General features: G+C 28.7%; 2 protein-coding genes and 1 pseudogene across 3 annotated transcripts; 1 reads left to right on the plus strand and 2 right to left on the minus strand.

The window, feature by feature from the left end:
- Window positions 1–7,585: 7,585 nt before the first annotated feature.
- On the minus strand, window positions 7,586–8,004 carry LOC111290280 (putative invertase inhibitor). The gene is made up of 2 exons (XM_089768737.1): window positions 7,826–8,004; window positions 7,586–7,766 (listed from the first exon to the last, which is right to left on the minus strand). The coding sequence occupies exons 1-2, from the start codon at window positions 8,002–8,004 to the stop codon at window positions 7,586–7,588; spliced, it is 360 nt and encodes a 119-aa protein (XP_089624863.1).
- Window positions 8,005–9,397: 1,393 nt separating this feature from the next.
- On the minus strand, window positions 9,398–11,351 carry LOC111290956 (small ribosomal subunit protein uS4y-like; annotated as a pseudogene). Its single transcript, XR_016346539.1, has 3 exons — window positions 11,153–11,351; window positions 10,388–10,745; window positions 9,398–9,812 (listed from the first exon to the last, which is right to left on the minus strand). The product of XR_016346539.1 is annotated as a small ribosomal subunit protein uS4y-like (transcript).
- A 5,938-nt stretch (window positions 11,352–17,289) lies between these two features.
- LOC111289959 (microtubule-associated protein RP/EB family member 1A-like) lies at window positions 17,290–22,087 on the plus strand. The gene is made up of 8 exons (XM_022881325.2): window positions 17,290–17,716; window positions 18,999–19,067; window positions 19,167–19,253; window positions 19,865–19,971; window positions 20,107–20,249; window positions 20,380–20,444; window positions 20,831–20,944; window positions 21,682–22,087. The coding sequence occupies exons 1-8, from the start codon at window positions 17,609–17,611 to the stop codon at window positions 21,808–21,810; spliced, it is 822 nt and encodes a 273-aa protein (XP_022737060.2). The 5' UTR covers window positions 17,290–17,608; the 3' UTR covers window positions 21,811–22,087.
- Window positions 22,088–23,395: the final 1,308 nt, after the last annotated feature.

Here is a 23,395-nt window from a genome sequence, read left to right on the forward strand (position 1 = left end):
ACGAGATATGCATCTTTCTCTTTTGTCCATAAGTGGTCACTTAATGATGAGCTTTATGTTCTTTTTCTAGATATATTTCTTACAGGATGTCCAAGAGTGACACCAGATGAAAACATTTTGATATCCTAATCATATGGTTAAACATTAATGAGCAACATGCATATTAAATCTAAAACCAATGAAGATGAACATGTAATTACTCCATGAAGCAAACCAAATGACATGGAAACAAAACAAACATTATTGCAAAGAATAGTCAAATACATTGTACACTCATTAAGAAAAAAATATATATATATATATTAAGAAAAGGTAGAAAACAAATAATACACTCAACCATACCTACACAAACACCAATTTAACTAATAAAATAGGAAAAAAAAAACTATAATGTCCTTAACCCCAAGACTGCAACCAATTTATGAACAACTCCTATGCCAAATTATCTCTAAACTAAGTCCAAGCATCAGTTGGCTCAACATGCCTAATCAAATTTTGATGTTCAGATCCATTTGGTTGGCTACTACTCCCTTCATTAACATCAACTTCAACAGGATCAATTACCATCTCAGACTTAATAAAATTATGGAGAAGGCAGTAAGTAAAAATAATTTTACACTGTGTTTTTATTAGATAAATTACTTCTCCCTTAAAATTATTTATCTAGCTTTCAATATACCAAAATATCTCTTGATACAATTTTTTACTTGAGATTGTTTCATATTAAAGTATTCCTGAAGTGTCGTCTGTTGGTGTCCTAGCCTACAATCATTCATGTAGTATTTTTAACCTCTATATGATGCCAAAAAAACCTTTCTCATTTGCATCTCCAGCATCATACAAATAGTAATAACTTATTCCAATGTTATAATATTAATACACATAAATTATATTCTCTATGCAAAAATTAAAATCAAAATATTAAAAGCTAATACCTTGTGGAATCCTTAACCCATTTCTACGTGTAATGGCATCCTTTAGCCTTAGCCATCTACTGCAAAAACTTTCCATCTTGATAAAACATATATAAATTGTATATTTGGGGTGCAAATACCAAAAACATTAGTAGCAATTTCATTTTTTCTAGTCTTGTACATAGGCTTATTAACTGAGTCTACATTCACCTTAGTGCATGTTTCATCTAAGTTACCTAAACAACCCTTGAACTATTTTCATCTATTATCTATTGAATTCTTTGGTATTGGTTCAGGTTTCTTAAACAACAAGGAATAGAGTTTTAAAATAGAATTTAACACAGCATTAAATTGCTTATTAATTGTCTCTCTAGATCTAGCTACTTGACGTTTCATAAAATTATTTTTTGTATAATGGGCAATGATGTGGAGAAAGCTAATAACCAATTCTTTTATTGACATATGTCTAGATGTTTGTAATCCCTTTTGTATTTGAAACAAATGACATAATTTTATAAAAACTCTCATATCCATTCTATAATTATCTATACATTATGTATCACTCTAAAAAACCATTATAGTTAAATTTAACTCTCTAATATGTAGCCTATCTATCATAAGTGTTATCAGCATAAGATAGTCTACGTCTTTTTTTAAGTTTCATTACAACTAATATCATAACAATAATAAGTAACATGTTTAATATAGTTTTCATCTGGTTCAATTGCATTATAAGTACGATTACCAAATGCATCTTCTTTTTTAGTGATAAACAAGCTATAACTATTTAGAAAAAAGACTTTTTTTAATGTTAAAAACATGTATCGAAAGCAAAAATGTGCATTTCATAGATATAATCTAAGACACTTCTAAAAAAATGAACAACATAACATTTGTGGATCAAAGATTAAAACCAAAATGAAGAATACATATGATAGATTTATATCTTTTCAATTGTCATAACATATAGATCCAAAAATCTATAGTGAGATTTAACAAGAGGAGTCACAACCAATCTTTTTTAACTATGTGTGATTGGCCACCTAATGAATCTATCATTTTAAGGAGCTCCTAAACCTGACTAAAGGTTCCTAAAAAATAAGTTTTGGTCTACTAATCAGAATAAGGTTTATGAGTTCGGTTACATATGGGGAACGTTATAGTACCTCAGCATGCCCATCCAAAGGACAATACCATTTTATTTTAAATTATTCTAAAATCTTGATTCTAATGATCTTAAATTTTAATCTTGAATATTGAAAATAACTTTTAAGATTTTTCATCAATCTGGTAAAATTCTTAAAAATATTTCATTACCTCAAGAGTATTCAAAAATCTCATTTATTTTCTTGAAGAGGCTTCGTCGTCAAAAAATAGTTTAATTAGTTTTTTATTTTGGTTTTTTTATCATTATTGAAAATATATCTAATTTATACACCATTTAGTCAAAATTAGAAATATCTTCTCACCTAAAAATTTCTTAGATAATCAATCATTTGTGATTACTAAAAATTTCACCTACAAATTTATTTTTTATTTTACAAGTTTTATTTCTAAATTTTTCAGCATTTGGGTCTATTTAAATTTTTTTTATTTTCTATCTTTAAAAAGAAAATAATATTACAATTAGTTTCTTAAAGTTTCATTTAAATTCTTCTACCACTAAGGATAAATTTGAAGAAATTTCTCACCTAGAAATTTCTTAGAGAATTTACTATTTAAAATTTTTAAGAATCTCATCCTTAGGTAATTAGTATTTAAATTCTAAAAATTTTCATTAAAGTTTTTTTATTTTTTCTTTTTTATTGAAAATAAATATTAATTATTATTATTATTGAAACTTTATCTAAATTATTTCACCATTTGAGACAAATTTAAAAAAATTTCTCACCTAGGAATTTTATAGAAATTTACCATTTAAAATTTATAAAAATTTCATTATTAGATAACTATTATTTATTCTCAAAAAATTTTATTTTATTTTTTTATATTTTTTTACTTTTCTTAAAATTTAATCATACAAAAATACTTAAAAAATAAATAAATAAAATATCATAATAGGAAAATGACTTGGCTTGATTGGAGAACACAGCTTAGCTGCAAGCGAGGGAAACAGTTGGAACAACGCAGTTCACTGCTTGGCTAGGCTGGAGCCAATGATGTAAGTCAAGCGTTACGGGTCGGGTCATCGGCTAGAAAACATGCAGATCCTGGGTTTTTAAATGCCCAAAATGATGTCATTTAATAGTAGTATAAAAGACCAAATTCTTTCTTTTTTCTTCAAAATTTTTTTCTCCATCTCTCTCCTTTTCTCTTTTCTTTCTATCTCTCTCTAGAACTCAAATGAACTTCGATTGAATATTCACTGGATTCTGAAGGAATCTGGGAATATCGTCGAAAAGTCACTGAAACCTTCAAAGATCGTTAAAAAATTCAATCAGAACCTGAAATTTTTTCAAAAAATTTCCAAAAATAAAATCTTTTTAAACTAAAAAATCTTTCAAAAATTTTCGTACTCTCTAACTGCCTTTGCGTGTGTTTTTTTCTAATCTCTATGTGTATTTTTCCCTTTTGTGTGGGTTGGTATTTATAGGGTTCTGATCAAGAGAACCCTAATCTAAAAAGGATTTTGATTCCCATTAAATTTTAACTTCAAATTTTAAGTCTAACCTAAACCCAAATAAATAATTTCATTTAAACTCAACCACTTGATTTTTATTTATTTATTTATTTATTTATTTTTTTAATTAATAGAAACAAGTAGAACCCCAGATAGATTAGGGTATTTGCATCACTCAAAATCTAAACGAGATCTAAACAAATAAAACAAGAACACATTTGAATCAAATAAATAAAATAAAATAAAATATGGTGTAACAGATAGTAGACACACTATTTATTAATAAATTGAAGATAAACTGAATAGCATGAAGATGAAAGCACGAAGGTTGAAGCTAATGTTGGTTCAAACTGAAAAGTCTTTACTTAAAGATCTACGATGTTGTTTGAAAAAAGAAAATGATCTTTGTTATTCAACATATTTTAATTACAAATACAGCATTTTTTATGTCATAAGTGTTGTAATTGTTATTAAAAATTGAGCTTTTTATTTAATTAGACATAAGAACATTAGTTGTGTCAGAAACTAGATTTTTAAGAGGAAAAAAATTGAAATTTATGAGTCAATAATTACTATGTTTTCTTGAATAAAAATACAGTAAATAATAACATTTATTGCATTATAAAGCCACAATATTTGACAATTATTATTGCGTTTCAAAGCATCCAAATGTAATATTAAAGTGAAAAAATTCCAAAAAATGTAAAAATTGTCAAATACTACATTTATGCAATAATTAATAACAAATACTATGTTACAAGCCTTGGAAGTGCACTATGTAATGGGGAGAATATTAAAAAATTAAATACAAGACAAATGCTACGTTTTTGTTAAAATAATCCAATAAATAATAACAATCATTGCTTTTTAAAGCAAAGATACATAGTATTCGAGTGGTAAAATTGAAAAAATTACTACTAAAAAATTTTTACTACTCAAATACCACGTTAAACTTCCAACAAACACAATATTTGTGTTATTTGTTTTCTTATAAAAAAAATAATTAAGTTAATTAACATACATTGATTTTTAAAAAGGTAAAATGGAAAGAAAATATTTTTTATTCTAGTCAAATATAAGAAAAAAGTAAATTTTCTTCCAAAATCTTAAAAAATCATAAAGAGATGTGGGTTTTTGATTATGAGACTTTTAGGTACCTTAGAAACTAAAATTATCCCAAGAATCAAGATACCCATAAACTAAATGTGAGAATCACATTGTCACATACAGAATTCAGGAAAAAATCTTAAATTTTTCTAAACCAAACATGCTGTCAAAAGAAAATACAAAACTACATGAAGTTTTCTCTGTTTTGGCTAAAAGATCAATTGCCCTATTTCTTTTATAAAGTAGTCGCTAATTTTAGTTATGTTGAGGTCTCCTAGCTCCCTTTATTCTTACTGCATCTCATGTTTGCTTTTTCGTTGGAACCTCTCCAATGAAAGCATATGAATGGTATATTATGCATAGCCAAGTGCCAATCTATATTTACTTAGATAAAAGTTTCCAATATGAAAGGGTTATCAAAAGGCAATAGTTGTAGAAATGCAATCCAAATCTATATAGGTAAACACTAGTAAGTTTGTTCACAAAGAATATTTAGCTCATTAGTGAAAAATGTTCTAAGTTCTTGCATGCTTATACCACTTTTCTAATGATAATATACTAATTAACACAATTTGTACAAGTTTTTATTACTTTCGAATCATTTTAGCTACTATTTCTCCATAATCTAGATACTTTCTTCCATATTTCTAATTTTTAACCTTAACAAACTATACATTTCAAGATATAAAAAAGGCTAGTGACAATTCTTGGTTCATATTGAATCAACTGCCAATGTAAGGCTCATAGAAACATCTGCAGCCAAGGTAAGCTGTCTAGTTTTTTTTTAGGTAATATAGGGGTATCTCAGGCTTTGTGTGACGAGTCGAGACTCAACCTTCAGACCCGTGCAACTCTAAGACCCAGGCATGCACTTATCCGGTATCTCAAATTAGCCTAACTGCCACAGTTCATATTTTTGTGAGGTATTATCCGCTTTGGCTCCTCTAACCTTACGATTTTGTCTTACAAAAAGTGCCTCACATGACAAAGGTGGTATGAACCCTTTTATACCCTAATGACCTTCCCTTTCATGTCCAATGTGGGATTGGAGTACCTTGTCTACTCTTTTTTGAAGCGTTTGGCGTGATATTCTCTCTCACCCAACCTCATGATACCCTCATCATGGAGGTTGACCACTTTGTCTACCTCCCTCAAGGTGTTTGGCGTGAGTAGAATGGTCCAAAGCTTGCTTTGATACCACTTGTCACGAGTTGAGACTTAACTTCCAAATTCGCTCGACTCCAGGGCCAGGACATACATTCATCCAACATCCCATATTAGCTTAACTATTACGGTTCACACTTTTGTGAGGTATTGTCTGCTCTGATCTCTCTGACATCACGATTTTATCATATAAAAAATACCTCACAAGACAAAAATAATGTAAACCCTTTTATACCCTAATGACTCTCTTTTTCATATCCAATGTAAAATTGAAATGCCCTACCTACTCTTTCTTGAAGCACTTAACATAACACTTTGCTTGTGCCTAATCCCCAGCTCAAATGATCTTAAGGGCACACTTCTTTAATACATTCAAAATTTTACTTTTAGGGCATTCTCTATAAGGATCAGACCAAGCTTGATAAGAAAAGAGAGTTTCTCCCCTTACCAACTAGAGCATCCCTTCTGATAGCCATTGTCAATTAATTACGAATACTTAAGTACCATTACTCTTTTTTTTTTCTTTTGTGACAATCTAATCCTTTTCGGTGAAGGATAACTATGTTAAGATATTTAAAAAGGACAAAAATTCAATAAATAAAAAGGATAAAGTTAACTACCCAAAGGGAAAATACAAGCAAAATTAGCAAACAATTTATTGAATATCATATTAATAATTATTCACACAAATATAGAAAATTTGTGTTTAATTACTATGCTGATGGTAGTGATATTAAATACAAAAATAAAAGTATTATCATTGAAACTTCTCAGCGATGGGATGTTCTAGAAATTGGTTGTGATATATATATATATATATATATATAAATTTATACTTGTGAGATATTTTTGGATCAAAACTAATATTCTTTTCATCCCAAGTTGTTTGTCTTGTATTAATCTTTACAGAGTTTAAAAAAAATTGTTTTTAATGTATTTAATATTAAAATTGAAATTCTTTTATAAAATTAAAGTTTCATAATTTTTAATATTAAAAAATAAAAAAATCATAAAAATTACTTTTAAAATATAAAAAAGTACATTTTAGATATTCAAAAAAAGAAATATGACATAATTTTGAAATATTCCAAAAAAAAGTGGACAAAAAAATGGTAGAGAGAGTAATTTTTCACAAATTGGATATAGATTTTCACAATTATTATAAAATCAATCATTAACCAAAAAAAAAAATTAAATGTTATATCATAAGAAATATTTTTAAAAAATTAAATATTATCAGAGTCAACTTAGAATTTTAAAACCTACGTTTTGATTTTATACCGATTATAAGGGATACTATTTAGGGATTGCAATCAACCCTGTCTTCGACGGGTTCCGACCCGACCCCATAGGGTTGATTTTTTTTTGTTTTTGAATTTCGATTTTCGGGTTGGGTATAGTTAAGGAATGATCGGGTTCGGGTATGCCTAAAACCCGACCCGACATTATATAAAAAATTATTTTTTAATTAATTAATTATTTATTTATTTATATATATTTATATAATGATATTTTTAAATATTTATATTTAAAAAATAATATTTTATATTTTAAAAAAATAATATTTTATTAATTTCGAGTCAGGTCGGATCGAATACGATTTACACATTGTCGAATCGGATCGGGTTCGGGTATAAAAAAATCGGTAGGATCGGGTTTGAGTATGCTAAAGCATAAAGTCAGGTCGAGTTCGGGGCGAGCAAAACCCGCCCCGAACCCGACCCAATGCCATCCCTAATAATATTTCGTAAGTAAGACCTAGATCTCCACAATCATCACATTATTGGAGCAAGGCAAGAGAGATTAATGTCAACCGGAAGAAATTGTTATACTCCATGGTCAAAGGCGAATCCAATTTCTTCTCCTTGAACACATCTTCGCACGTGTCCATGGCAACCGGAGCAACGCTTATGTAAACTTTAGTTGTTTTATAATCGATAGACTCAAAAGCCTTGCCAACACTTTGTAAATCAGAACCGAATAAAGTTCAGAACAATCTTCCGAACACTTCCTTATATACTTGCCAAGGTTTTTGTTATCCAAAAGCTGGGAAATAGAGCGCCTAATGCTTGTTGCATTAGAGATGGCTATTTCGACTGAAATGGGCAGCAAATCTTCAAGGGTGGTGGCAGTTTTGCTGTTGGGATTCTCTTTAAGACTTTCAATACAAAAGTCAAAGGTAATATTGCGGCCATCCATGGCGGGTTTGTTGCAAGAATCTTGGATAACATCCGATCTTACGGGTAGAAGCAAGAGAAAGAACTAAATAGGAAAAGTGCATAATAAAGGAAAGGAATTCTTCGTCTTTAATTTATTGTAGTAGCTAGTAATTGATATCTATTAGGAAAATCTAACATTCGTGATATTATGGCTTTTTTGCTGTGATTCTTGTTAATTTTTGGCTTCTCGAATACGGAAAAATGACGTCGTTTTTTTTTTTTTTTTGGAGGTGACCAACATTTTCCGTAAGTGAATATAAATCATATGTAAGTTCGAAGTCGACAAAGGTTTGGTCTTTGAATCAGTATTCAACCAACAAACACTAGGATGCCCTTGCTGAATCAACTACAATTTCAAAGTCTAAAATACAAGTAGGACTCATCGAAGAAGAAAGCAAAGGGGATATAGAAGAAGGGGAAGAAAAAGAAGGGAACACACAAGAAGGACAAGAAATTTAAGAGAAAAAAAATTAGAGTTACCTAATAAAAATGGAAGCAATCCATATCAAAAGAACCTTATTTTCGCTACCATGATCACACTATACTGGATTACTTCTTTGCTTTTCCTTGGATAGTTACATAGTTGCTGGCTCGATCATATGAATTGATAATAAACATTAGTTTAGAATCAATTTGTTTTAACCAATATCTCCTTAAAAAGGGTACTTCAAGAAAATTAAACAGTGCTTGCAACCTTGGAGTAATAAATTCCAATCATGTCAGAGTACAAAATAGCAGAAAATTCAGCGAAAACTAACTAAATACTCACTATGAAAAATTTTAATAATTAAAATTAAGAATTCAACCCTTTACCAACAGACTACACTGTTGTTGACATCCTCAAGTGATATTCCATTACCATCTCTCATTACTTTAGGCTGCAAGCCCTGGACTGCTGAGTTGTGCTATCTGATTTCAATTTATTAGCCCATCTGTAGGTTACATGTTTCTAGCAAATGTGGAGTTTCAAAGGAGTTTTAGTAAATTTATTGTAAGTGCATCCTTTTCCACATTCCAGCAAGATAACAGAAGTGTTAAGAATGCTTACAGAATCAAGTAATTTTCCTTCAAGAATCCGGCTTTGAGAAGGTCCTAGCAGCAGCAAATGAAAATCAGATTCCAAGAAGATCAGAAAATGCAAATACAATTTGATTTAAGCCAAGCGAAGTAGACAGGAAAAATACGAATAACATTATGAACAGCCTTAATTAAAGTGAGCCTTCCAGCAATGGGGAGACGAATGTCACTTGGTTCATATGAGTCATTTTCAACTCTGAAAATCCCCTTGCTCTAAAACTAATATTTGTCCCTTGGAGAGAAAATAGGATTTATTACCATATTCTTCAATCTAAGGAAACATAACCTGTATGCAATTAAGAAAAAAGAAATCTATATTCTCTTAGAAGCTAAACAAAATTCAGTAAAATACAATTTCCGTAAAATAGAAGCCAAAATTTTATCCAAACAAACACCAAGACATCACTTTTAAGTCATGTAAAAGTAGCTTAGATGAGATAGTCCTACTGTAAGTCTGTAACTATCCGCAAATGATCAAAAACCCATTACTCATTCTCCATCCTCTTCATCTCCATCTCCACTGGCAGCCTTCTTCGCAGCAGCCCTCTGATTCCTTCTCTTTACTCTTCCAGGATGTCCACCACCAAACGGACTAGTGAGAGAGAAATCAATGTGCTTTTGTGAATCAACTCTCACCATGAAAGAAGGAATGTTGACCACCTGCCTTCCAACCCTACACAGCCAGAAGAAATTGAGCAGAGTATTAATGGACAAATGACAATTATTCTGCAATAATATAAACACAAAAGAATTATTCAAACAGAATTGAATAAATCAACATAACTAGATAACACATTAAATAAAAACAAAAAGGCTTGTATTAGTATATCAAAAAATCAAACAGAATTTAGTAATCAAACAAGAAAATCAAGAAAAAGAATCCCAATGTCAACACCAAATAGATCAATAGAAAAAAGTTTTGATACAATAAAGTTACCATCTTATTGCAGCATGCATAAACAGAAGCAACAGAACAAAGGAAATAGTTCACAATATTTATTCAATATTCAAGTGATAGAAGCAAAAAAATGTCCCCCATTCAAAAGAAAAGTTGCACCATTGGTTTTGTGTACTCCTTATATCTAATGACATAATAACCCATATTTTACCAGTTAATCATATTGATTTTACAGTATAACCAATTATTAGCATTTTGGGATCAAGAAAACACATCTTATATAGCTTATCATCCAGATAAAAGTATAAGTTAGAAACTTACAGGCTAAAAGTTGAAGTCAACAGCCATCATTCTCAACTGGCATCAAAAGAGTTGCATAAGCTCACCTGATATGCCTCTGCCTGATAAGCACTCGGGCATGGTGGATAGATTTAGCCATACCAGCCTTGAATACAAGAGTTTGAAGGCAGCGCTCAACGAAGTTCTCTACCGTCAAGGCCAAGACATAATCAAGCTGGTTCCGGCTCTCATCCAAGAGCCCATAGCCTCACCCTCAAAGATCCGACGTGGGTTCTTCTCATCAAGGGTCAGGAGATCCCTCGCAGCATTTCTGATACGGCTCAGAGCATATTGAACTCTCCACAGCTCCCTCTTGCATCGCAGGCCATACTCTCCCACCACCTTCAGCTCAGCATCCAATCGTTCCTTTTCATAAGGACGACGAGGCTTCCTAAATGTCTTCCCATCTGTAATCATTCATAATTTTACATAACAATGAGAAAAAAAAATCATAATCCAACAAATCATTTACCAAACCAACATACACACTTCAGCTCTGAACACCCAATTTTGTTAGGACAAAGGCAGCACCTTTTTTTTTCAATATCAATAAAATAAAATAAAGGAAAACACGCACATTTCCATTTTATATTTCCTCTAGTCAACCCTCCATTTACCATGCAAATCTAAACTAAAATCAAATATAACAAAAACCAGATTTCTCTTTTCCCCAGAAAACAAAACCCACAAAGCTATTAAGCCAAACAAGAAAAAACATACAAGACAAGAAGTAACATAAGATCTATGCAAAATATCCAAAGCAGATCAAAGTTCAAAGAAAAATTTGTTAGAGAAAGAGAGATGGAATTCTTACAGTTGCGGTAAAAGGAAACGTGAACCATGGTTGCTGAGCGGAGACGCCGTGTCTCTTAACACTGGCTCTGCTGCCTTTGTCTACCAAGAATGGGTGGCAAATGAGGTTCTGGCGGAGCTTAAAAGATAAAACCTAAAAATGTTAAAAAAAATAAAGAAACACTAATCCTGGATCTCAACAGTTGCTGTCGCCAAACACACCGATTCATTTAGATTGAGTTATTTTTATTAGGCCCAACCTTGCCCAAAATACGTAATCTAACGAAGTCTTCATATGATCCAATATCCATATCTCAAGATGGGTTTTTGTTTTTGGAAAATTTTATTTGCATTCATTATTGTTCGCTTTACGATTAAATGCTAAATAATAAATATAATCAAATTTCAAACATAGTTTAAAGAAAATTACTTAAAATAATTAACTTTTTTAAAATATATATTCAAAAAGTTTTTAATCTTTAGAAAATGCATATTCGAAAATATTAAAACTTTTTGAAAATTAAAATTTGATAAATTAAAATTTTTCAAGATATATATTTTCTTTTGCCAAATAAATAATACTTACATATGTCCATTTGTTAAAATTTTTTATCTATACAAATTTCTTTTCTATAAGTTACCTAAGCATCTAAAAATACATATTCGAAATGTATAACTTTTTTTTTTAATTAGATATAAAATCACAATTCAAAACATTTGTTTGATCATTTTACATGTAATTTTCACCGCAAAAGATTTTATTTTCGCATTTTACATTCATCCTTTAACTTAAGAGAATCAATACCTAATCTAGATTTTATAGATAGAAAATTTGAAATTTGAAGTTTATGATATCGACTGAAAGCAAGAAAATAAAATGTGTGACTAAATGATTCAAAAGTGTATTTGTTAAGGATAATTAGATAATTCACTTTAGGAATAATTTTGTCAAAAAAAAATCGTAATTTTTTGGTTTTAAATTAAAAATAAAAAAGTGGTTGCATATAGAATTTTTCTATTTCTTTTTAGACTAAAACTCTTTTTGAGCTTGTTTTTATACATTACCATTAAATTTTTTTAATTTTAGGAGCAAAGCTAAGAGACTTACTTATATATTTTTTTTAATTAATTGATTATTTTATCTTTTTAATACCCATTAAAAGGTATTTGTTACTTTTGGGCAAAAATAAAAATATGCTATCTTACTAATCATATTTATAAAATTTAAAAACATTGTTAAGGATGATGAATATATAATTTCTCATTCTTTTATATATTTAATAAATATTTAAAATTTAAAATGTTATTTTTAAAAAGATATATATTTTGGATCCTAATTTTGTATTCTTATTTTACTTTTATATTAAATTAAAAATATATATATATCAATACTACCTTATATAAAAAGGATCCTTTAAAGAACTTGATAATGACAGCTGACTTTGTTTTTTTAAGTTTTGATTCTCTACTCAACTCAATAGCTTTTTTTTTTGTTTTTAACTATTTTAAATTATTTTTTTATGTCTCTGAAGATTCCACCTTCTTCTCACAACCTCCAAGCTTCATTTTATTATTTTCTTTCTCTTTTTTAGATTTTACTTTCTCTATTTTTCCTTATTTTACTTTTTTTTACTAGATTTTTAGGTTTCAACGTCACCGATTAATAAGCTTGTAATTTTTTCACTATGGCTAAAAAACCTGGTTCGTATTTTTTCGATCATCAATATAAACTTCTTTAATTAAAGACGTTTTTCCTAAAAGCCTAATTTTGATTAACAATTTGCTTGCTTTTTTTGTGTTATTAACACAATTTATTTGTTTATATGTTTGATGGTGTGAATTGTACTTTTTTTTGTGTAGGAAAAAACGGTGATATGTATGAGAAGTTCTTGAAGTGAGTAGTGGTTTCAACCAAAATGACAAATTGGATTTTTTTCACAACTTTATTACTAATGAATTATTAATTATTTCTTTGTTTGTGTCATTTTAGCACTAAAGATAAAGGACAACAACCTTTTCTCTTTCCAAATTAGTTAGCATGTTAGTTTTTTTTTCTTAAATATTTGTCTAAAATATTTATTACATATTGCATGGATGATAGCAAGTTGGTTATTTTTGTAGATTGGTTTGTGTTTTTTGTTTAATTATTATTTTTTATGCAGGTATTGTTAAATGTTGTTATGGAAATAGATCTCAGATCAAATGAGTGAGTGACCTGGTAATGATGGCGAAAACAAAGAAATTTGTGAAAACTGATAATTTAGAGGCTATAATAACAAGAATCAAGAACAAATCTAAAAAGATCCAGAGCTTACTTAAACAGTAAAAATTTCTAATCCAAATTAAAATGTCTCATTTTTATTTTTGAAAAAAGTAACCCTAATTAAGTAGGATCGATTTGTTTCGATCTTAGGAATAAACCCATTGAAGCTTTTACAATTGCGCTTAAGGGCTCTCCTCCTATGACCCAGATGCGTGATGCAAGGTTTTGAAAAAAAAAGTAAAAATTTTTTTCAATTTCTTTTTATTTAATTATAAAAAGAATTAAACTATTTTGGTTTTTGGATTTAGGCTTTACATTTTGCAAATTAGATAGTTGTACATAGAGCATTAATGGCTTTAAAATATGTTGAAAGAACGTTCTCTTTTTAAGATCTCGAGACTATGATATTTTTATGAAGTTTTATAAAGCTTTCATACAATTTTTAAATATGTTAGTTTCCTAATTTGTTTTCTTTTTCTCTTTAATTATTTCAATTTTATAGGTCTTAAAATCTTATATGCTTAATTTTTTTCCTTCTTCTCTTTAATTATTTCAATTTCATGGGTTTTTTTTTTTTACTTGAACTAAACAAGTTACATAGCAAGATTGCCCACATTTACTCTTCTATGGGTCATCTGGATCTTGCAAAAAAAACCCTAATTCTGGCTTTTCTAAACAGATATTTGGTCCTAGTGCTAAAAAGGTATAACTTTTTCTTTCTTTTTTGTTTTTTTGTAAATTTTTCATTTTTTTCATCATTTGACCCGATTTAGGATTTTTGTTTTTATAAATGTTTGGTTAAGGGGATAAATTTTTAAGTACCATGATAAAATTTGAGTTTTTTTTTTTAAATTTCTTTACTTAATTATTTTAGAGCTTGAATTGTGTATTTCTTTTTTATCATTTGATTTTTGAGTTGGATTTTTTCATAAAATAGAGAAAGTTTATTGAATTGTTTTCAATTAGATTAATATTTGTTTTTCTTTGTTGGTTTTCTAATCATTCAACACAATAGAATCATTTTGTTCATTTGGTTGTAGGTGAAAACGGAGAATAAGAATTGGAAAATTGATGTAAGTTTTCATATGGTAATGTAAATTTCGTATCAAAATTTTTTGATATTGTGAAATGAAATATTCTGCTCTATGCATGTACTCTTATATGGATAAAAGTTTCATTAAGCTTTCATTGTAAAAATAAAGATTTCAAATGATAATTTGCATATAAGAGCTCTAAGATTGACTTTCTCATGTCTTTAATCTATCAAAGGTATCTTAGAGATTTCTTTAATCCTCAATGTTTAAAAATCTTTTATACTTAATTTTACATTTTTCTTTAGTAACTTTGAATGCTACAATAGAGCTTATTGTTTTATTGAGCTTTTATGATTTATTATTGGTGCTCTCTAACTAGAATCTCTTTTTATCTTAATTTTATTTCTGGCTAGACATGGAACCATGGATCTAGAGTTGATCACATTATCAATCACCAACCGTGTGGAGTTAAGTTCAAATGATGTAGGCTTCCAAGATTGATATATAAATTCAATAGATAATTAAAGAAATGGCTAAAAATAAACCAGTTGACGGCAAAGAGAAAATAAGATATAAAGGTAATTCTAATATTACTTTCTTTCCAACCTAATAAATCCCTGTTAGAAGCATATCTCTCTTTTCGAATGTAGTATTAAAGTATGTCTTCAATGGCATTGCATATGTATCTTTAGTATTTGGTTTTCAAGATTTAATGCTGGAACTCTAAAATTGATATATCACTATTTTCAGTCAAGAAAGAGTATTTTTTGTGCAAGTCTTCGAGTTGCATAAACTAATAAAAGTAAGCCGATCATTTTGCTATTTACTTACTCAGCATTTTAGCAAGTATCTATGTAATCTCATTTTTTCTATTTTATTTTACTATATGATGATGAATTAACAATAGTGGATGTTTGAAAATTTAAGCATATTCACAAATGCAAGTTATTATGAGGTATTGTTGAATTCATACCAATTTGCTCTTCTTTTCTTTGTTAGTTTTAATTATTATTCAAAACGAGGGTTTTGGAAAATATATTGATATTAGCGTTAGTGCTTTTGTAATAGTAAAATATGTTTAAGTAATCTCTTTAACTACAAAAGTATATAAATCTATTTATTTTATTTGTTTAATATTAATTTAATATAAAATTATTTTAAGTGGAGGTACATTCATCTTTTGAAATAATTTTCTCTTTTAAAATGTAATGCATTAGTCATGATTAAATGAAAATGTGTGTTTGTTTTGGACAAGAAAATATTCAGATAAGTCAAATTTATCTAATGAATGGATTAAGCAAGGAAAATTTTTGAGTAATATAAATTGTCTGGGTTGTAGCTCCTAGATTGTGCCTTAAAATTGTTTATTTTTTACTTTAATATGACTTGGTAGGTGAAAGCTTATCCAGCTGGTGGCAACAATGAGAAAGCTAAAGATTCAATTTTTGGACAAACTATGAGAGCTGGCTTTCAAGCCTTAGGTGATGTTTTCAGGTAAGGTAAATACCAATTTTTTTTTTAAGGGTTATCTTCAAGAAATTATTATTACTTCTAAATTTTGTTTTGTGATTAATTTTGATAAGATAGATTGCATTAATTGATTAAATTAATATGATATTAAATATATATTAAAAAAGATGATATTGAATATAATCTCGAATTGAGTTGAATTTTGAGTAACCGATTACGTCAACTCACTTAAATATATTTGCATCCGGCCTAATTAATTCCATTTGCTTAAAACAAAATTGATAATTTTAAGAATATATTCACATAAAACACACACCCAAATAAAAACATTTTGGAACAATCATGGATGTTATATTTGGTAGAAAAGAAAAAAAAAAAACAAAATAGTTTCTAATATCAACCAATTCATTTAAATTGAACTCTTGACGCATTAATTAAAAATAAAAACTAAAATTTTAATTATTCAAAACAAATAATTTATAATTTAGAAAATAGTAAAACATAAAAATAAATATACAAAATAAACATAATTGATATCTCATTATGAAAAGTTTAAATGAATGTATTAAATAAGCATATATTTAATAGATACAATTTGGATTGATTCATGAGTATTTATGTTAATAAATATGTATGTAGATTCAAAATATTAAACTTAAATGACGTTAAACAATAAGTAAATTCATTTAAAATTAGTTAGATTTATAAATGCTGTAAATTCATAAATAATTAAATTTAAAAATAATTAGATCCATATAATTTAAATTTTAAAAAATTAATCAATAGAGAACCAGTTTGGCCCAGTTGAAGCCTTTTATAAGGGGTGCTGCTAATGAAAAATTGTTCTAAAAGTGTTGTAAAAAAGCATTTGACAAATTTAATACAGAATTGCTATAAAATATTGAAAAAAATATTTAATAATATTTTGTATATTTTTAATAAATAAAAAATAAATAATCAATTTTATTAAATTTAATTATAAATTTTAAGTGAAAAATAAATGAATTCAATAGAAAAATAGATAAAATAAAAAAAATGTGAAATAATATAATTTTCTTTATAATTTTGTAAATTATTGAAGAATAAAATGAGAATATAAATAAATTTCATTATAAATTTATTATTAAAATTAGCACTTTTTGAAATAAGTTTTATTTATATATATTTATTTATTTATTTATATTTTTTTCATCCCACGCTTATTTGTTGTATTTTTCTCTAAAAACAAACAAAAGAAAAAAGTCAAGAAAAAAAAAAAAAAACAGAGAAAAAGTCAAGGATTTGTTATATACTTAAATTAATCTGTTAATAAATTATTGATAAAAGAAGAATTTTTTAGAATAAAAAAAATATTCCCACATTAAAAGGGTCGGTGGCAGCTACACCAACGTTGGGTTTCTTACGCTTTCGGTTCTGTTGTTTGAGATTTTAGCCTTCCATTTCCTTCAGTTTTTTCAGTACTAAAAATTCTAAAAAATTTTCAGAAAATCCAAAATTGAAATCATTTTCAAAAACCCCTTCCCTTCCTTGAATTACGCCTTAATCTTTCCTTCTTAATACCCACATTATTCTCTGATTCTCCCTCTCTCTCTCTTTCGCTTTTGGGTTTCTTCTCTTCTTTTCTTTGCATGCTATTGCAAAGATTTTTTTTTTTTTGAATTTGAGAGGCTAAAATAAAAAATAATTACAGAAAAGAAGAAGAAGAGAAAAAATGTCGTCGAATATAGGAATGATGGATAGTGCTTACTTCGTTGGAAGGAATGAGATTTTAACGTGGATCAATAACAGGCTTCAGCTTAATCTCTCTCGTATTGAAGAAGTAATGTTTTTATTTTATATATAGTATATGCCAAATTATTAATTTTTATGGTTATTTCGTGTTTCTTTATTAATGATTGTTACTTTTTCTTTTTTCGGAATTCCATGGCTTTCTAATACATTCTATATGCAAATGTAGGATCTCTTTAGTTTTGGGTTTTTTTTTTTTGTTTACTGTTAATGCTGGTTCTTATTAGAAATGGTTCATTTTTGCCCTTTTTTGGGTAATTTTAACGGAAAAAACAGAGATTGTTTTAAAATGTTTTTTTAATTAAAATATTTCTTTGCTAACAACTTATAAAACGAGAAAGGGTTTTTTTTTTTATTATTTATAATGGAAAGAACAAAGATTGCTTTGAAATGGGTTTTTTTTTTTATTATTATTATTAGTTACTTTCTTTGTTTTATGAAGCGAGAAAGGAAATTTTTTTATTTAAAATGGGATTCTTTTGGTCCATTTTAATAAAATTTTAATGTTGGCAATTTACAGGTGCAAGGCAGCTTTTTGTTAACGTTCTCCAGATGTTTGAATTTATTTTTTTTGTTAATCTTACTTTGATTTTCTTCAAAATGTTGGTTTTCTCTTTTTCTTTTGCCATTGATAGAGAAATGTTACTAGTTATACTCTAGTAATTTCACTTTTGCAACCTTAGTGTTGATTGTTATATTCCTACCTATTAATCCATCCCATTTCTGCATGTGATTTGAGATATTATCAATCAGTATGGATGGAACACTTAATGACTCACCCAGTGATTCCACTTGTAGATTAGGATAATTTTGAGACGAGATGACCGTGTTGTTATGTCTATTGCCAAGGATTTACACTGTCCTGCTAGATGGGAGCATGATTAACGTAACATGATAAGCACATGGAATTTAAATTAGGACCAAAAGTGGGTGATAATTTGCGTATTTCTAATATTGTGATCCCTAGCGTTCAGCCTCCTTGTTGCAGGTAAGGTTCTATGGGGGTTGATTGGGACATCGTGATATCCTTGTATTTGTTTAAACTTTACCCAAGAGTTATTGCAGTTTTTCTGTCACAATATCAGACCTAAGAGATTGATTGGTGCAATGAAGTAGGCTATTGTTGTTTGGCTTTTCAAATATTCTACCGGGAATGTGCACTATTCATCTGGGGGACTTTTGCTTCAGTTTTATGTCTTCATTTCCAATTTTTACTATACTGAAATATGGCTGATTTAAGACTCACATAGTCGTCGTTCACTAATATAATCGTACTATACTTTTCTTCACTTTAACTAACTACTTGTTGCCAGGCTGCATCTGGTGCTGTGCAATGCCAGATGATTGATATGACCTATCCAGGAGTTGTCCCAATGCACAAGGTGAATTAGCCGATTTGTCTCTATTTCATCTTCCCCGTGTCTTTTTTCTCAATTAATTTTCATCATGAAATGATTTTCCTGATTTTAATTGGAATGCAGGTGAATTTTGATGCAAAGACAGAATATGATATGATTCAAAATTACAAGGTTCTGCAAGAAGTATTCAACAAGTTGAAAATTGAAAAGGTAATTACATCTCTGTTTGTTGTACATTTTCTTTTTCAATGCCTAATGTATGAGGTTTTTGCCCTTTTTGTCACTATACATGTTTTAAAAGAATAAAAAAAAAATACCTTGAGTATGCTTCATTACATTTGGTCGCAAATGGGAAAGTAACCATAAAATTTAGTTAATTTTTGGCATTTTAGAAAACTCAATGACATTTCATCTGATAAGCTCACATGTGACTTGTAGTTCTTTTGGTTGTAGGCCAAAATAAAATTGTTGCTGAATGCTAATAGAAAATAGAACAAGAGTCATGATGCCTTTTGTGGGATTCTTAAAATTTTGCTTTCGGCCTCACTTTTGGCATAAAATGGATGGTGTCATATAATTAGATGCTTTTGTAGGAGATGAAGCTTAAACTTCATATGAATTAAGATTTGGTCTCAGTCCCGTGTTGTTCATTGCCATGGGCAATTGAGTGTATGCTTGCACATGAATAGGTCTCTATGAATTTGATTTCCTAGTGGCTTTTCTGAATCTTAGCATGAAAAAGTAGTATTTGTTAGTTTTATTGCAATTATTTAGATAACAAATTTTTTCAAATTTGATACGGATAATTTTACCATATTCAGCATATTGAAGTCAATAGACTTGTTAAAGGCAGACCTTTGGATAATTTGGAGTTCTTACAATGGCTGAAACGGTATTGTGATTCTGTGAATGGTGGAATCATGAATGAGTAAGCTGTTTTTCCTGTCACTTTATTAATCTTCTCTACTCTCTCCTCCTCTCTCGCCCTCGTTACCTCCTTCCTTCCCTGATATATGAGGATGTTACAATTGAACTATTTCATTTCTTTTGTGTGATCTAATAGGAATTATAATCCTGTTGAAAGAAGACTTAAAGGTGGAAAAGAGCGGAACTTGAAGGGTTCTCATAAGAGCTCAAAATCTCTGCAAGCAAACAATCTCCATAACTCTGCCTCTGGAGATACAGCTGCCATTAATAAAAACACTGGTCTGCTTGTGCAATGCAATTCGTTTTGCACTAATATCATAGTTTGTATTTTTTATGCATTTAATTCTCCCCAATATTGTTTCATACTTACCACTGTCTCTCATCACCATTGTTTGACACATTGTGTCAGTTTCCAAGCAAGGGAAGACAGGTGTAGCAGCAGCTTCGGGGGATGTCCAGGGTTTGTCCAAGGAGGTGATAGCATTTGAGCTCTCCTTTAGGTTCTTTTATCATCTATTTATATTTACTTGTAATATTTAAGCTTGACATTCCATGCTTTTAGTGCTTATGATGGCTCTCTGACATGAATTGTTCCTCTTTAATAATTGCCTAGTGATAATCACTCTGTAAATTTGCCATGGGTTGACTCCCTTTTTATTTTTTATTACTTTTTAGAGTGGAAGGAGTAATTGTGCTAAGCATTTTTAGTCTCTCGAATGCTTTTTCCCTCTTCTCTCATGTCACGTATGCAATTTGCAGAAATTTGGGTAATTCACTAGCTGAATAAGGAAAATGATATTCTGTTGTGACTTTGTCATATGATGTGATTTAATACCATTTTTCATGTTGTTCTTGTACAGATTACTGATTTGAAGCTCTCGGTTGACCTTTTGGAAAAGGAAAGAGATTTTTACTTTGCTAAATTGCGGGATATTGAGATACTTTGTCAGACTCCTGAAGTGGAGAATCACCCGGTAAGAGTTCCTGTTAAGCCCATCTTCACACTCTCTCAAATGAGTGCATACATTCATGCATACCTGTGTAGACATTATGGTGCATTTCCCATTATCATCTTCGGTTTGCGGACCATACATCTCGATGTCATCCATTAGCTGCCCAAGGGTGGATATGTTTCTAATTACTTGTGCTCGAACAAAGGACATAAAGAGGTGTGCTATTAGCCCTCAAGGTGGCAGTGTCCTATATTTTTATGTGCTAATATGATGCGTGACAATGACTATCCTTAATTGTTTAGTTTATAGATGTCCGCTATGTTAGCTGTTAAACATTGCACACTGTGATGTTAGGTTTGATCTGTATTGATTTTATGTGAAATACCTAAAGTCCTAAACAGTAAATCTGAAAATTTTTTTTGGGACCTTAGGCTTCAATTTGATTGTGTATAATCACATTTTACTCATTCATCCAAGTAGGCTTCCTTTCTCTCTTGATATGATGATACATGTTTGTAAGGACTTCAATTGCACTTAGAGTGCATGAATTGCCTTTTCTTGTTTTTTCATCCAATTCTTTAAGTTGAAGGATCTTGAGGTAAAAATCAGAAATGTAGCATTAATTGTTCCTATAGTCTTGCCTTTTTGGGTGTGATACATATTGTTTGTGATGACAATCGAAGTGAACCTGTACTCCGGGGGTCAAAGTATTTTAATACCATTTTTCTGATCGGTATCCTTGATGAAAAAATTTGCAGATGGCAGTAGCAATAAAGAAAATACTGTATGCTGCTGATGCAAAAGAATCTGCACTTGATGAAGCTCAAGAGTATATTATTAGCCAATCTGCTGATTCTGATGAAATAGAAGAGGCAGACGAAAATTGAGCTTTGACAAACCAAAGGAGGTCTTGGAAGTGAACACACCTGGGGCTCCCCCCAAACAAAAGCTTAGTTCTTTCTTGTATTGATTATGAAGTAACTCTAGCATTTGTGTCCTCTCAATTAAGCTGGATGATTATGAACTGAAGTAGTGAATGAGTTACTGGTTAATTCTGATAAGGAAACAGCAGTAGAGTTGCTGCTGTTGCTGTTTCCGGGCTTTTGTGTTTTGTTTATGAAAATCAAACCGAATGCATAACTAAAATTTTACGTTTTGATTTCACGTCAAGTTTTTCAAGTCAAATTTTACGTTGGTGTTACCTACACATTAATTATTTATAAATTATTTATAATAATGAAGAAGGAAATAACAAAAACATGAAATAAATGCTTTTAAGTATGATTAATTAATTAAGTTGGCTAGAAATGAGAAATTAATTATGATTAATTAATATTTTATTTTATATAAAAAAGTAAATAATAAAAAAAAACTTTAATGAGAGAAAATCATTAAAAATTAAAATTTATTAAAAATTTAATAAAATGAAATTTTAATAATAAAAAAATATTTAAATTAAAATATTTTTAAAATTTTATTAAAAACATTTTAATCGATCATTATATATTTTTAAAATTCATATATTTTATAAATGATGCATATATATATATATATATATATATATATCTTAGTCCATATTTTATCGGATCCTTGTTAATTATATCTTATCCAATATAATGATACACTATGATTGGCGGTTGTGTTATTTCGCAGGTTGTCGGTCTCCTTGGCTTTTCTCTATTTTTTCTTTCTTTCCAATTTGCTACTAACCTTGATATGAATGAAACTACCATTTTCAATCTTTAGTAATACTAAAGGTCTAATATGATAAGTGATAAAATTAATTTCGATATTATTAAAAATAAAGGTTAAAATGAAATTTGTTATTGTAATATTGAGATTAAAGATATATCTTTAGATATAAAAATAACAATGAAGATAAGATAAATTATAGTGAAAAAAAATAATTATTAAAAATATTTAATTAAAATTTATATATAATAAAAAATTTAAATTATTTAGTATTTATAAAATTCATAAAAAATTAAAATTTTATTAAATTATTTTTATGATAAATAATAAAAAATTCATAATAATATATTAAATAATATTTTTATTATATTAAATTAAAAAATTATTTCAAAAATTTTAAATAAAAAATAATTAAACGTTAGGATATTTTTATATTTATAATAAAAATTAAGGAGAAAAAAAAGAAAAAAAAAATCTCGAGTGAAACACTAGACCAACAATAACCAATGAAAAAACTAAAGCAATTAAATTTGCCGATTAAAATCAAACACAAAATTATGTACTGTACAGTGCGATTTGCATAATCTCCCACGACAACTACAACCCCAATTAAATCCAAAGACAGCCTAAATCTTGCGGTTCAGAATATGGTAGTTGCTGGAACATAAGTACCATTTACAGCCCCCAACAGTATACATGAAAATAGGTATGAATATCTATTATATTTCTAATTTGTTATTTTAATAATTTTTAAATTATTAATTTTAATGTTAAATAATT

Source organism: Durio zibethinus, chromosome 11 (genome assembly GCF_047325235.1).
Source record: "Durio zibethinus cultivar Kanyao isolate XHJ-2024 chromosome 11, ASM4732523v1, whole genome shotgun sequence".
NCBI lineage: Eukaryota > Viridiplantae > Streptophyta > Magnoliopsida > Malvales > Malvaceae > Durio > Durio zibethinus.

Coding starts and splice junctions, on each gene's coding strand:
- LOC111289959 (XM_022881325.2), top strand. CDS start 17,609: ATGTCGTCGAATATAGGAATGATGGATAGTGCTTACTTCGTTGGAAGG. Junction 17,717..18,998: donor ATCTCTCTCGTATTGAAGAA/GTAATGTTTTTA, acceptor ACTTGTTGCCAG/GCTGCATCTGGTGCTGTGCA. Junction 19,972..20,106: donor AATGGTGGAATCATGAATGA/GTAAGCTGTTTT, acceptor GTGATCTAATAG/GAATTATAATCCTGTTGAAA.
- LOC111290280 (XM_089768737.1), bottom strand. CDS start 8,004: ATGGATGGCCGCAATATTACCTTTGACTTTTGTATTGAAAGTCTTAAA. Junction 7,767..7,825: donor GATAACAAAAACCTTGGCAA/GTATATAAGGAA, acceptor TGATTTACAAAG/TGTTGGCAAGGCTTTTGAGT.